Raw genomic sequence first — 15338 nt, 5'->3', positions numbered from 1 at the left:
TATTATTACTATTATTAATATTATTATTATCATTAAAATTATTAAAAATATTTTTAATTAATAATTGATAAGTAGTTTAATAATACATTAAATATTGATTTGATATAATTATAATGAAGATATATTGCCAAATTAGTATTATTATATATTATTCATTTAGTATTAATTATAATATAATTACAATAAAATAATTTAGAATAGAAAAAAATTTTATTCGTTTTAGAGGAAAAACGGAGGCATGAGAGATCAACACGTCACCTTTAGTAGTTGGAGAAAAACCCAATTTTAGTATATTAAGTAGAAATAGATATTTAGTAGTAGTATTATTATAAACACTGCACTAAAATTGCATTGAAAAATGAGGACCCTGATACTACAAATACAGCAAAAAATTACAAGACAGAAAAAGCGAGGGGTATGAGGGGAAAAAAAGGTTTATGCACATATGGTGATTCCAAAGGTACACTTAACAATGGTATCCGGAAAATCATCTCTTTGTCCTTCAAGAGAGTAATATGCAAGAACATGATCTGGATCACTGGATGCTTCATGCTTCATTACTAGAAGGAATCAACTCAACAGCCAAAAGACTGCATCTGGAAGAAGAGACACCGTGACCTTGCACCCAAAAGTACCTAAGAGATGCCAGGATAGGAACATTGCAGCAATGGATAGGGCGCGCTCGGTAAAAGAGAAACTTTAATTAAAGAAGCATTGTTATAAGTTAAGCTCCGATCCAAAGGAAAATACTAACATAATATTAGAGCTAATAGAATGTGTTGATCATTTATTTCTTCACTACGCGAATTCTGTGCCCTGTAGTTTCATTAAGGGTACTAGTTAGTATAGGCCATGTAACTATGAGTGGCTAATATGGCATTTAATTATATAACAATATGATAGAATATGAGGTTTGAGTTTCAGAATTGAAACTGATGCATTAGTGTATTACTTACCTAACATTGGAACCATCTCGTAGTTAATTACATCCATTGCAGGAGTTAAATGCCTGAAACACTTAGTGGGGGAGATCAAGTATCTAGATTTGTCAGTGAATTAAGGCATTGGTACTGCAGATGAAATTTGAGGAGTTAAGGTTCAACAATGCTCAGGTCATCGGGTGTTGCATCTTCATCTCTGATAAAGTTATCGACAAATTATCCTTTCATTTTTCCGTTACCACTGCAAGAGGCAAAGGAAGTATTCCCATATAGAACATGTTAGTAATTTACTTCAAGTATCTCTCCAATGTAACAAAGTACAGAATGTTACCCTCTTGGCATATTCTGCAAAAATTTGACACCGTAAAGGATGTTACAGGAAACCAATAACCTAACGGCTCATACATGAATAACAATATTCTCATAAATTGCATGATGTATGGTCACTATCAACTATAAAATATGAAAAATAATGAAGAATAAAGTTCTATATCAAATTATCAATAATGTCTAGCAGCAACTGTAATTGAGCTACCAAGAAAGAAAAAAGAAGCAAAATTAACTTGATCTTTCACGCTATGCTTTTGGTGTATCCATGAACATAATTCAAATTTACCTTAAGAGGCAAGCAATTAACACTGCCACAAGATTGAGTTACATGTAGACATAGTACATGTCACAAAGAACCTCTAGTCTGAATCGAGCAGGCTCTACATGTCACAAAGATCTCTAGTCTGGATCAAGCAAGTTATGGGGATTTGATAGTTTTCTTGACTCTCTTTCTTCAAGGTCCATTCTTGATAATGGATTCAAAGAATATACTTGCTTCCTAGTTCAACACATTGTGTCGTCCCAAGAAATTTTCTAAAGGCATTCCCGTGCTATACAGCTGCTCCAATCTATTGAGTCCACGTTTACATATAGATTTAATTTTCCTTTCTATTGCCAGCACCATTCCTTTTCAAAACAATTAAAAATGCACAGGATATCATTATCTGGATTAAAACTTTACCAATGGTCCTTGCAAGAGCACTTTCCACCAGAGAAATGGTGAAATTTGTTTGAATCTCTCAAAATGATTGTCCTTCCAATATGGAAGGATGCAAATTTCATAAACACATGGCAGTCATCACAGACACGTATATTTTTTATGATCCTGATAGGTGCAATTCCATTCGGCTTTCTAATTAAAGCAAAAGCAAGAGCAAGTTTCTCACTGTGGTATGAGATGGATTTAAATTTTTCTTCCTGTTCCACATTATGCAGAACAATGTTTGTATCTGGATTATACCCAATTCGTTGCAATATTGAAATCAATCTGTTCAATTCATCATAGATTTTTTCCACTGCTGGATGAGTACGATCTTCTGAAACAAATTTGTGGACTTCACTCTCAACCTCAACCAAACTATAAGCAGCAAACTTTTTTGCATTGTTTCTATTCATGAGAGATCGTACATCACCTACTTTTTCCCATCTCCCGCAAGCAGCGTATAAGTTGGAAAGCATGATATAAGGTCCTGCATTACGTGGATCCAACTTGAAGAGATGACCAGCTGCCAATTCTGCATTCTTGATGTCACCCTTCTTTGCACAAATAGAGAGTAGGGTGGACCAAATCAGGTAATCTGGTTCATGAGGCATGCATTTGATCAAATCCACAGCTTTATCAACACTACTAGAGCGACCAATGAGAGTGACCATACATGCATAGTGATCCAATGTTGGTGTCATCCCATGTTCACTTATTGAATTAAAATATTCCTGTCCTTTTGCGACCATGTCAGCACTGATACAAGCAGATAATACCCCCACAAAACTAATGCTATCAGGTTTGATATTTTCCTGAAGCATCGTTTCATAAAGAGCCAGTGCTTCATGTGGTTGACCATTTTGGGCATAACCATGGATCATAGAATTCCAAGTAATCACATTTCGAATAGGCATTGTCCAAAAAATGCTCCAAGCATCCAAAGTAACTCCACACTTGCAGTACATATCAACAAGAGCACTTGACACAAGCATGCTATGATCAACACCCATTACTATTGCTTTTCCATGGACAACCTGACCATGACACAAAGAAGCTAGCTTGGCACAGGAGCTGACCACACTTGAAATGGTGTAACTGTCAGGTCTAACGTCTCCACGCAGCATGTCGCCAAACAACATCAATGCATCCTCTTCTCTTCCATTCTGTGCACAACCAACTATCATTGTTGTCCAACAAATCTCATCCTTTCTAGGTATTTCACTGAACATCCTCCTTGCATCATCCACATGTCCACACTGAAAGTAAGCATTGATAACAATTGATGCTGTAACTTGGTCAGGTTTCAAACCCAATAACTTCATCTTATTAAACAATCGAATGCACTCATCATGATACCCCAATTTGACATATCCAGAGATCATAAGATTCCAGGAAACAACATTCTTATGTGTCATTCGATCAAAGAACCACCGTGCCCTGTGAATATCACCACACTTCGCATAGACACCAGTGATAGCATTCCATACAAAAGTGTTATCCCCACAACCACTAATAACAACTCTCCCGTGAATCTGCTTACCAAGCTTCAAATCCAAGAGCTTAGAACATGCTTGCAATGCATTCACATAGGAGTACTGGGTGGGCTGAAACCCATCTTCTTGCATCCTCACTAAAATCTTCAATGCCTTGCCTGAATGCCCATTAGTTGCAAAACAAGCAATCAAGGTGTTATAAGAAACGGAATCACAAGAAGGCATTTGATCAAAGACAGTGCACAAATCCTCAACCAAACCCAACTTAGCATAAGCAGAAAGCAAGGCATTCCAAGAATAAACATCTCTGTGGGTCATATTATCAAACAGGTCTTGTGCATAGGAGAGTTTGCCGCATTTGGCATACAAATGGAGGAGCTGGTTATGGATGAAGGAGTCTTTGGGTTGGAAAAGGTGAAGTTGCATGTGAGACTGCAATCTCTTGGCTTGAACAAAGTCATTTGCTCGAACGCAGTGAAGGACATGGCGTGTATAGGAATCAGAAGTAGCAAGGCCGCGAGAATACAAAAAATCAATGGCTTGCCTAAGATTTTGTTTAGCCATTGAAGAAGAAAGTGCAATGCCCAACCTTTCAAAAATGCGACTAGCTTCAAGATGTTGATGTCATTTTGAGGGGTGACTCCTTGAATGGCTTCCAAGTGGCATGCTCCTATTGCTCCTGCATCAATGCCCTTCTTGCTGAAAAGTTTGAAAAAAGATCCAAAATGAATTCAAAGAGCAGTAGGTGCAATGATATCTGTCATGCTCAAAATTAACATGCTCTGACTTTTGTTTGGACATATATGTGGCTCTGACTTTTGTTTGGACATATACGTGGCATGTTATGTTCTCCAATCAAATACATGGCTGCCAATTGGCAATGAAAGCTATAGCATCTTAATAGGTTGCAATGCAGCAGCATCGGTTCATGTTGAAGGTACGTACAGTATTTTACAATGAATCAAGTGTATGATGCTAGCTTTATACTGCTGTTTATAAAAGACTAATAAAAAAATGGCTTCAATGTTTACTTTTATAGAAAGTAGTTCACACCTATGGTTGCATTACATTATAATTATATTACCTGCCACTTGCCAACATATCTCACCAACAAAACAAACCAACTTCAAAATTTGAAAACTTGAAACTAATAATTTATATGTTCATAATCATTATACTGACATGACTTAATTACTCTAACAACTTTTAACTTTTAAAAACAAAATCAAACATGTATGTTTGCTTTAGGGGAAAAAATGGCTTCACCCCCTTCATTTACTCTATCTCATTCTCCTTCATTGTGAACCCAAGGCCAGCTCCATTGGCTGTGACATCTTAGCTTCAGACTTGGCAGTTGGCAACCTCCACAAGTACGTCGAAAGGAGCACATTGCCACCAAATGGTTCATTGGCTCAGCATCATCACTGGCTTTGAGGAGAGGAGGGAAAAGATGATGTAGAAACGCGAAAGCTGGCCATCTGCTTACCTGTGTTTCAAAACAGAACCCCATTGAATGTTATGAACATAAAGATTATCTCATATCTCTCTATCTATCCATATCCACATAAGGATTATCTATCTACCTTCGATCTTCTTTCTTTCTATCTAATATGTATCTATCTATCTAATTATCTATGTAAGGTAATGTTTACTTTCGCTGAAGGAAGAACAATTGGAGATAAAGTGTATGGCATCACGAAATGGTAGCCTAATTCCTTGCAATTCTTCACCAATAGACTACACAACCAACAATAAAAGTAAGCCTCACTTGGACTCTAATTTATTACAATTTTTATATTTATAGTATGTACATTTTTCAGTTCAAAACAAGGTGTTATACTTTAAGCCCTTTTGGTTCAGTTATTTATTCATAACAGTATAATGTTATGATCCTTTCAACTCCAAATTTATTTGTGGCATAGACAGTATTTTACTTTTCTATTTCATTTTAAATATAATACTCAAGAAAACTGTATATCCGCCAAAACAAAAATGTCTTCAACAAGTTCTAAGATGAGATGCATGAAAGAAACTAAATTGTGTAAGATAATAAATAACATAAAGAATAGGACATCTGTGAACTCAACATTATTAAAGCAAGGAGAGTAATCCATCAACTAGAAAATAAAATAACAAAATGACAAAATTTAATTTTTATTAAATTTTAATATTGTATCATTTGAATAAGTTTTTTTTTAATTAAAGTTTAACAAAAATAGATCCATATCGCACACTCTTTAAGAATTGTTTTCATTTTGTACGTACAAATTATAAACATTTCAATTTTCCAAGAAGAAATAACTAGCCAAAAAAGTATGTAAAGGAGAAGGGTGTTCATGGAATATAGAGGAATTTTATGACAATTACTAGAAAGAAACAAAAGCAATATTGCATGAAGTATAGGAAGGGGCATCAAAAAACCCTCCCCTTCCCTGCGACAGTTAAGGGGGGCCCTACATCCAAGGATTGTTAAAAAATTAAAGAAAAAATCGAAAAAAAGGAAAATATTAAAAAAAGATAATCCTCAAGGTAATATATGTTCTTTAATATTAAATGTAATCTTGCTGAGTAAATTGTATTAAGAATCAGGGTAATATATGTTCTCTTTATCAATTATAACAACATTAGTACTGGTCTTTTTTTAAAGAACCAACTTAAAAAAGAAAATACAACAATTAAAATAAAGATATTAAAATGAGTCAAGGAAAAACCAAAATCCTATGAATTGCTGCAAGTTCTTCTTTAATATCTACATTGCATATACAAAACACACCTACACACATACATATGTCACAAGGGGCACAAGCTAGTTGTTTACACAGCAGCTCACTAATTTTGTAATTCAAATTCAACAATGGCACAAGAGGCGCACACACTAAGCCATTTTGTTTAATCATCCTTAACTCTGTTTGAAAACAACAAACACAAGTAATAGTGCTTCTTCAGCAACAACACCCACAATCATCTCATCATCATCATCAATCACCAAAACTAATTAGCACCCTCAACAACATTCTTGCTATAATAATGGTTCCAATCTTCTTCATCAGCATTCCTTTGTCTTCAATTACCACACTCCATGTTCAGAAGACACACAAATTGAATAAGATCACAGAAGACTTGCCGGACGGAAGAGCGGCGAATGGCGAAGAGGCTGACGGATAAGCTGCGACTAAGACCGGCCAAGATGATGCTGCAGCGGCGATGATGAAGACCGGCCAAGATCTTGCTGGAGGCGGCGACGGAGACCGGACTAGAAGCGGCGACGAAGACCGGGCTGTAGGCGGCGACGAGAGAAAGCGACGACGATTCTGCCTCAGCCCTCGGACACAGGAAGACGACCATTTTGCGGTGAGACTGTGAGAGTGAGAGACGGTGGCGGTAAGAGGGGAGGATTGTGGCGATGGAGGGGAGGAGGGTGGCAGACGGCGGTGAGAGTAGAGCCGGAGAGGTGCGAATTTCTGAAATTGTGAGAGGATTTGAATTTTGGAACTGGAGAGAGTACAGGCTTGGTGAGCTTCTCTATCTTTTTTAGAGTTGTCTTTCTCAAGGTTCTGAAAACCAAACCAGTCATCGAACCGCTTTAATCACTGGTTCACTGGATTAGTGATCCAACCGGTCTAACCGTGGTCCAACCGAAAAAATCGTTTTTTATTATTATAAAATAATAAATAAATTATAAATAAACACTTTAAAACATAATTATAATCTAATATAAACTTTAAAATATCTTCTAAATTTAAAAACTACATGAAATGTTATCAACCACAATCTTAAGATCTTTAGATAGTACAAACTTAAATATTTTAATGAACTGAAGCTTTTGCTTTCAAAGTTTGCTATAAGAGAAACCAAAATTCTTTCTTCATCCTATAAATGTTTGCTTTGATGACATTAATCAAAAAAGCAATTACATCCAAAAAATATCAAACCATTTCCAACTCTGGTTTAAATTTGTCCAAGCAACAAAGAAAAAGAATGAAGGTTTCGTCACCAAAAAAAAAAAGAATGAAGGTTCCTCGAAGTAGCAGCTGTAGAATCCACATCATTTAACACAACTAGAAGTTCAGAAATCTCGTTCTTCCTTAGCTGCAGGCTCAAAGCTATCGCCACCTAAATCTAACCTGCCACCTAACATATCACAAATTTCTAATCAAGAGGAGACTCAAACTTGCAGGCTCACAGTAAAATTGTATTCACTTGAGGAGACTCGAAACAAATCAGAAAAGCAAAAGGATTTCACAATAACCCAAAGCTAAACTTGACATTTTAATGCTCCTTCATCGTGTTACTTGATAAATCATCAAAACAGCCACAATCCAAGCACATGTAAATCATAAAACTTGACCCTACACTTGTCTACGTTGCCATTGAACAGAGCTGGAAACACAAAACAAAGTTACAGGTAAATTCTAGTTTCTAACCCTGCCAACCCAAATTTCAGCACCTCTAAATTCTATTAAAAGCTCAGTTACTAACATGCAAGGTCAATTATTAGAGCGTGATCCTCAAAATCTTAGTAAAACAACACATAATTTCGATTCAGCGACATTAAACCAAGATAATTCATATTCATCAGCATCACGTCATAATTCATCTTTACTGACTGAGGTATTATTATCAGCATCACATTGACACACAAAACAGTAGCATAGAAGAACCAAAGCTAATCAATAATCACAACACATTCAATAATCAATAATCAGTAAATTAAAATAATAAAATCACAACACACACAAAAACAGCAGCATAGCAGAACCAAACAGAGAAATAAATTTAACACATCAGAAATTACCAAAACACACAAAGAAATTAAAAGAAGAAAGCTACAAACCCTGAGATGGAAGACGTGGCGTGACTGAGTGTCGCGGACGACAAGGACCGCGGCGAGTAGGACAGATGAGAAATAGACAGCGGCGCAGCTGAGAAGCGAATGACGGCTTGACCGAGAGGAGGAGGAAATGGCGGCGCTTGCGATGATTCTTCCTCTATGTGAGCGCGACGGCGGCGCAAGAGAGCACCTTCGAAGCTAGAAGCCTTGAACAGAGCACGAAAGAGGGAGAACCAAGACAAGGAGCACCTTCGAACGGGCTTCAAACGGGACAGTGGCTGCGGTGGAACAGAGCTAGCGCCGGCGGGACCGTGGCTGCGCCGAAGGGAGGGACTGAGCTCGCCGGCGTTGAGAGGAACGACTAGCTTGAGGGTGATGGGAGGGACGAGGGAGGGTGTGCTGCTGCGCCGATGGAGAGTTGGGGTGAGTTAGGGTTGGGGGGGGGGGGTTTACTGAATGCTAAACGGCGCGTTTTTAGGCAAAGCAAAAAAACCGGCCGGGTCCCGGTTTGGTTCGACTGGCCGGTTACCCAACAATACACAAAAAGAATTGATTCAGTCAGCCTTCCTTCATTGAATTCAGCAATCAATCATAAGTAAGGAATATGGATTCAAACAATTAAGCATCACTGAATCAAACAATGAAGATCAAACTGAAAAAGGAACTCAGCAGCAATAAGATCTTAAATTCAGAATTTGGTCAAGATCATCACTGCATAAGCAATCCAGCACTTGTGCCTTCCAAATAACAGCCATCAGAAAAAAAAAAAAAACAAAGCAGTAGTAAACAACTATGCAGCAGCATCAGACAAGCCATATTAGCACAAAAGTAAATCAATGAAACAGCAACATAGCATCAATAACAATTTGAACCAAACCAACAGCATCAAGCAGCATTCTTTCTTTGAACAATGAACAAAAGTAATGGCCTAAAAGAAGCACAACAATCTACTAGCAACAGCAGCATTCTTTTTGTTGGACAATTAACAGAAAAATAATGGCCTAAAAACACAGCACCAAACAGCAACAAGGAACAAAGATAATGGACTCAGTCGGTATTTGTTCCATTGAATTCAACTTGCAAATACCATTCCAAGACAATAACCATTCCACTTGCAAGCAGCATGAATTCAAGAAATTACTCATAACTAAATCCATAACAGCCCTCAGCAGCAATCAAATTGAATTCATAACAGCCCTCAGCAAGAATCAAGCAACAAAAAAAATTATGCAGCATCAAGAAACCAATTGAGTACAAAGGCAAGGCATCACCAGCAACAACCAACCCAATTTGAGATAGAAAATTAACCATTCCGAACAGCTGTGAACAAAAACAAACCTAAATCCACTATCCACGCCAGATTCTCTAACCACCTAATCAACTAAGCATGCATAAACTAACTAAACTAAAGTAAACGAAATTAACTAGCAGTAAAATAATGAATGAAACAGAACTTGACGAAAGAAAATGGAGAACCTGGGAACAAGAATTTGAACAGAGGAAGGGAAGGGGAAGGTTGATGACGATGAGTGAATGGCCGGAACAAACACAGCCGGCCTGGTGGCGCAGTGGCACAGTGACAGCGGTGGAGAGGAAGCGAAATGAGAACAAGGGACGAGCCCTGTGCTTGTTGTCGCAGGCAGAGGAAGAGCGATAATGGGGCAAGGAGGGTTTATGAGGCTCGTGGGGGTGAGAAAGGGGTGGTGGTTGCGGCGGCGTGGGCGGTGATTCGCGAAGGTGAGGCGTCGAGAGGGTGAAGACGAGAGGAAGCAGGGGTGGGTCCTGGGCTCGGGTTCGGCAAGGAGGGGTGGCGCTGCGGCTGAGGTGGCGCAGAGGAGCAGAGACAGATGAAGAAGAGAAGGGGAAGAAGAAAGAAAGAAAGAGAAGGAGAGGGGTCAGGGGGCGAGGGGTAGTTGACGACGGTGGTGGGTGGTCGGCGGCGGGTTCAGAGGATGATGGCGGGATTGTGACGGAAAAGAGAAGGGATGCGGTGAGGAGAGGGAAGGGAGAAGAGAAAAGAGGGGGGTTCGCACCGAAAGGGGGGGGGGGGGGGGAGGGGGTTGTTTCAGTGTTTGTGAGTCCGCACCACCTTCATGCGTGCGCGGGCAAATGGGCTATTGTGCATATGCACACATTAGGAGTGTTCAAAACCGATCAGACCGAACTAAACCGATAGACCGAACCGAAAAAATTAAAAACCGAATTAAGTAAAAATCGAAAAAATTGAAAAAAGTGATGTTTTGCGGTTTTTTTGTGGTTTGGTTCGATTTTCGGTTCTTGCCACCAAAATCTTAACCGAATCGAACCGAACCGGTTCTTCAGAAAACCCAAAAATTAAAACTACCCCAACCCCACCCCCATACCCCACCCCCCCAAACGCGTTACACTTACAACTGCGCGAGTCCCTCCCCTCCCCGGCTCCCCCCATGGAAACCTAACCCCGCCGCCCAAACCCCAGATCGGAGCCACCACCCACGCACCCACGCACCCACGCACCCAAACGGCTAGCAGTCACCCACCTTCTTCACTCCTTGTCCTTAATACTCGAAGTCGAAGGCAGCAATCACCCCCCCCCCCCACCGCGAACACGAAGACGAAGACCCAGTCACCCACCCACCCACAGGACCTCCGACCTCACCACCTCCGACGTCACCGCCTCCACCCAGCAGCGTTTCTGGGTTCTGTAGGGTCACCTCACCACCTCCGACCTCGCCGCCTCCACCCAGAAAGCCTCCCACCCAGCCACCGATTCAGTGCATATGGAGCCCGAGCCATCTATTCAGGTAAATTTTACTGATGCATTCTTGCCTTGTTGTTGGTATTGCTGCTTGGTGCTTGCTGGTTAATGGTTATTGTTCAATGTTCAGTTTGTTCAGTTTGTTCAGTTTGTGACTTTGTTCAATGTTCAGTTTGTTCAGTTTGTTCAGTTTGTTCAATGTTCAGTTTGTTCAGTTTGTTCAGGTTAGTTTAATCATCTTTTTTTGTACGTTAGGATCTAGGAGTTCAATTTTAATATAAAGATTGATAGAATTGAATAGATTTAACCTGAAAAATGATGTTAGGGATCTAGTTCAATTTTAATATAATCAATTAATCATTAACATAATTTAACCTGAAAAATAGTTTATAAGTAATGTTTACCATTTATAGGATCAAAGTTTTGAATTTGGCTTCTAAAATAGAGGCTTTCAGTTTCTGGTTCCTTGCTTGTTTATTGTTTGGTTTATTGCTGTTTATTGCCAAGTTCAATTTGTTGGTATAAAGGTTTATTGCTTGTTCATTGCTTGTTTGGTTCATTGCTGGTTTAATTTGAGATTATCAAGTTTTGTTCTGTTTAGTGTTTAATTTTCCAAGTTTAATTTGTTCATTGCCAAGTCCAATTTGCAAATTCTGTTTAGTGTTTATTGCTGCCTTGCTGGTTTAATTTGTTCATTGCTTGTTCACATTATCAAGTGCCAATTCTGTTTGGTTTATAGCTGGTTTAGGGCTGGTTCATTGCTTGTTTATTGTTTGGTTTATTGCTGTTTATTGCCAAGTTCAATTTGTTGGTATAATGGTTTATTGCTTGTTCATTGCTTGTTTGGTTCATTGCTGGTTTAATTTGAGATTATCAAGTTTTGTTCTGTTTAGTGTTTAATTTGGCAAGTTCAATTTGTTCATTGCCAAGTTCAATTTGCAAATTCTGTTTAGTGTTTATTGCTGCCTTGCTGGTTTAATTTGTTCATTGCTTGTTCACATTATCAAGTGCCAATTCTGTTTGGTTTATTGCTGGTTTAGGGCTGGTTCATTGCTTGTTTATTGTTTGGTTTATTGCTGTTTATTGCCAAGTTCAATTTGTTGGTATAATGGTTTATTGCTTGTTCATTGCTTGTTTGCATTATCAAGTTTTGTTCTGTTTTGTTTATTGCTTGTTTATTGCTGGTTAATGGTTATTGCTTGTTTATGTAGTTTGACGTCAGCTCAAGTGAGAATATGGGCGACACTAGATTGCCTCCAGTTCCTATTCCAAATGAATCAACAAGCATCAGATCTCCGACTGCTTTGCCTCCTGCGCCAGCTCCTCAACAAAACACAAGGAAGCTTGCTAGTAGAGGCCGAGGGAATTTATTTTTATTTTCAGTTGTGTTGACTGTTGAGCTATTAAACTTCTTTAATTGTCGTATTTGAATTCTATTGTCGTTATATTTCATTAGATCAAGACTTTGTTAGCTATTGTGTATTTTGGCTTGTTGATTTCAATCTTATGACATTGCATAATAATATGGTAGAATTTTTTTTATTTGATTGAAAAAACCGAACAAACCGAACCAAACCAAACCGATTTTAATTGGTTTGGTTTGGTTCGGATGACCTTGAAAAAAAATCGAACCAAACCGAACCGCAGCTTAATTAAACGATCGGATCGGATGGCTTTTCCTTCAAAAACCAAACCAAACCGCACCGCGAACACCCCTAGCACACATGCTATGCGAACGCTGTGAAAAGAGGGCGTGTTTGAGAATTTAACTCAACATTCTAATATGTATATACACAAGAAATTAACAAAAATATGCAATTATATACATTAACTTTAAAATTAATCCAAAATTTATTTTTCAAATCAAAATCATTGACTATTCAAAGTACTTTAAATATACACAAACAAAAATCCATCCAAATTCAACCATCCAAAAATTAATTAAAAAAATTTAAACATCCAACTCAAGTCAAAAAGACAATTTAAACAAAGATTACTAATTAAAAATAATTCACATATGCATTTTAAAACAAAAATTTATTAAAGTAAGCTAACAACAAAGAGATATATTTACAAATAAAAACAAGCAACCAATCAAAAACAAACTATTCACATATTCACATATTAACAATAGCCAATAATGTAACACCATTACAATTCCCGACAATGGTGCCAAATACTTGATGATGGCCAAAAGTGGATTAGGAATTTTTCTCAAATCAGAATTGGCATTGTAAGTATAGTTCCAAATCCACAATCAACCAACATCAAAGTTTAAAATAAAGATGTCACAATCAACACAAAATATCCGGGAGTTTTAAATCCGAGGTTGTTCTCCCTAGGAATTGCAATGAAGTGTTCAATTATTGGCTATGAGATCAAGGGGGTTAAGATTGCAAGAAATTAATATAGCATCAAAGGGAATTAAAACTCAAAGCAAGTAAATCAAAAATGGAATTTGTAACACCCTACCACACAAAGCTTTACACCTAGGATGTAAAACAGAGGTGGCGAGGCGCTACGACCTCTACAAATAAAAATTTAATATATAATATGGTAAAAAAGACTTATACCTAGGAGCCTTTGAAGGAAGGGATAAAGCAAAACCATTAAATTGAAAAGCGTAACGCTCACAAAGCGAGAAAGCAGACAGCACAAGATAGAACAAGCTAAGGAGTTAATATACCAAGAGTTCCAAAACACATGTAACAAAACTCAAGACTCGGTTCGCGAAGATAAACCTGCCTGAGCGAATAAGTGTATATACATATATAGATATATAGGAAAACCCAAAAGAAAACCCAAAATACAGAGTTACAAAACCTGAGTCTCCAAAGTCACCTTTAAAAGGGATTAATACAGCATATATATAATAGATGGAGGTAATAAGTATCTAAGTAAATACAAATGACCAACATAAACCCAAAAGATGAAGATCTTCGCAATATCAGAAGCTTTCAGCATGCCTCAACGAGGAGTCTCACGTCCTACATCTGAAAATCACAAAATCGCATGGGTGAGAACCGGAGGTTCTTAGCATGGTAACAATGCCCAAATATCTAACATATAATGTCCTGAGAAAGTCGAAGGCAATCCTAGAACTTCCAACAGATTATCAAAGCTTAAAACATAACTAAACCATAAGGATAAAACAGGCAACTAGCTAAGGGTCTTCAGAACTGTCTCAAACTCCCCTTTCCAACTCCTGCAAACCTCCCAACCTCCACGGTAATAGAAATGTAAACACAAGTATATTAGGCAAGGAATGTACAAGTAGGAAGCAGATAAGTCAATTAGGCAATTAGCAAGTAATGATACAATCAATTAGGTAATCCAGACAATTCACATATAATGCATATGATGCATGGCTGTTGATAAACCACTATTTTATGGTTTCTCTTGTGCTTAATTGAGTAGATTTTATCAATCTTTCATACACTTATTCATACTAATTGCATGAGTTTACGTTTTTCGTCCTGATTTTATGCTATGATTGAAAACATGCTTCTTTGGCCTTATATTTGCTAATTTTAATTCTCTCTTATTACCATTAGATGCCGTGATATGTGTGTTAAGTGATTTTAGAGATTACATGGCAGGAATGACTCAGAGGATGGAAAGGAAGCATGCAAAAGTGGAAGGAATACAAGAAACTGAAGGAATTGCCAAAGCTGTCAGCCTGACCTCTTCGCACTCAAACGGTCATAACTTGAGCTACAGAGGTCCAAATGATGCCGTTCCAGTTGCGTTGGAAAGCTAACATCCGGGGCTTCGATTTGATATATAATTTTTTATAGTGGACGTACAGCTAAGTGATGCGAACGCGTGCTCCACGCGGACGCGTCGTAGTAACGAAAATCAGCGTGGCAGATTTCATAACCAGCGAATTCTGGGCTGTTTTTGACCCAGTTCTTGGTTCAGAAAACACATATTAGAAGTTATAAAGTGGGGGAATGTATCCATTCATCAAAAATCATTCATTCATACATAGTTTTAGGATTAGATGTAGTTTTTAGAGGGAGAGGTTCTCTCCTCTCTCTTAGGATTTAGGATTAGGATTAGGATTAGGATTTCAACTTCTTCATCACAGGTTCAATGTTCCTTTAATTTATTTTCTAATTTTATTTATTACTTTAGTTGATTATTTGATGTTGCCAATTTGGCTTATGGATTTCTATGTTTAATCTAACTTTCTATTTAATATAATTCGAGGTATTTCAGATTTATGATTGCTTTCCTTTATTTATATAGATAATTTAGATTTTCTACCTTTTGGCTCTGGTTGATTAATTGGTGACTCTTG

General features: G+C 37.8%; 2 protein-coding genes across 2 annotated transcripts; both read right to left on the bottom strand.

Moving 5' to 3' along the window:
* Positions 1-326: 326 nt before the first annotated feature.
* On the bottom strand, positions 327-10405 carry LOC112715431 (pentatricopeptide repeat-containing protein At2g01510, mitochondrial). The gene is made up of 5 exons (XM_072204726.1): positions 9775-10405; positions 4734-4953; positions 1558-4166; positions 957-1182; positions 327-816 (listed from the first exon to the last, which is right to left on the bottom strand). Exon 3 carries the CDS (start codon positions 4029-4031, stop codon positions 1950-1952), a length of 2082 nt encoding a protein of 693 aa, XP_072060827.1. The 5' UTR covers positions 4032-4166; positions 4734-4953; positions 9775-10405; the 3' UTR covers positions 327-816; positions 957-1182; positions 1558-1949.
* On the bottom strand, positions 6175-9609 carry LOC140175619 (uncharacterized). Its single transcript, XM_072204145.1, has 3 exons — positions 9440-9609; positions 8302-8488; positions 6175-7021 (listed from the first exon to the last, which is right to left on the bottom strand). Exons 1-3 carry the CDS (start codon positions 9607-9609, stop codon positions 6551-6553), a joined length of 828 nt encoding a protein of 275 aa, XP_072060246.1. The 3' UTR covers positions 6175-6550.
* Positions 10406-15338: the final 4933 nt, after the last annotated feature.

This window comes from Arachis hypogaea, chromosome 10, assembly GCF_003086295.3.
Source record: "Arachis hypogaea cultivar Tifrunner chromosome 10, arahy.Tifrunner.gnm2.J5K5, whole genome shotgun sequence".
Taxonomy (NCBI): domain Eukaryota; kingdom Viridiplantae; phylum Streptophyta; class Magnoliopsida; order Fabales; family Fabaceae; genus Arachis; species Arachis hypogaea.
The sequence above is the reverse complement of the archived record's forward strand: the minus strand, read 5'-3'. Positions and strand labels throughout refer to the sequence as shown.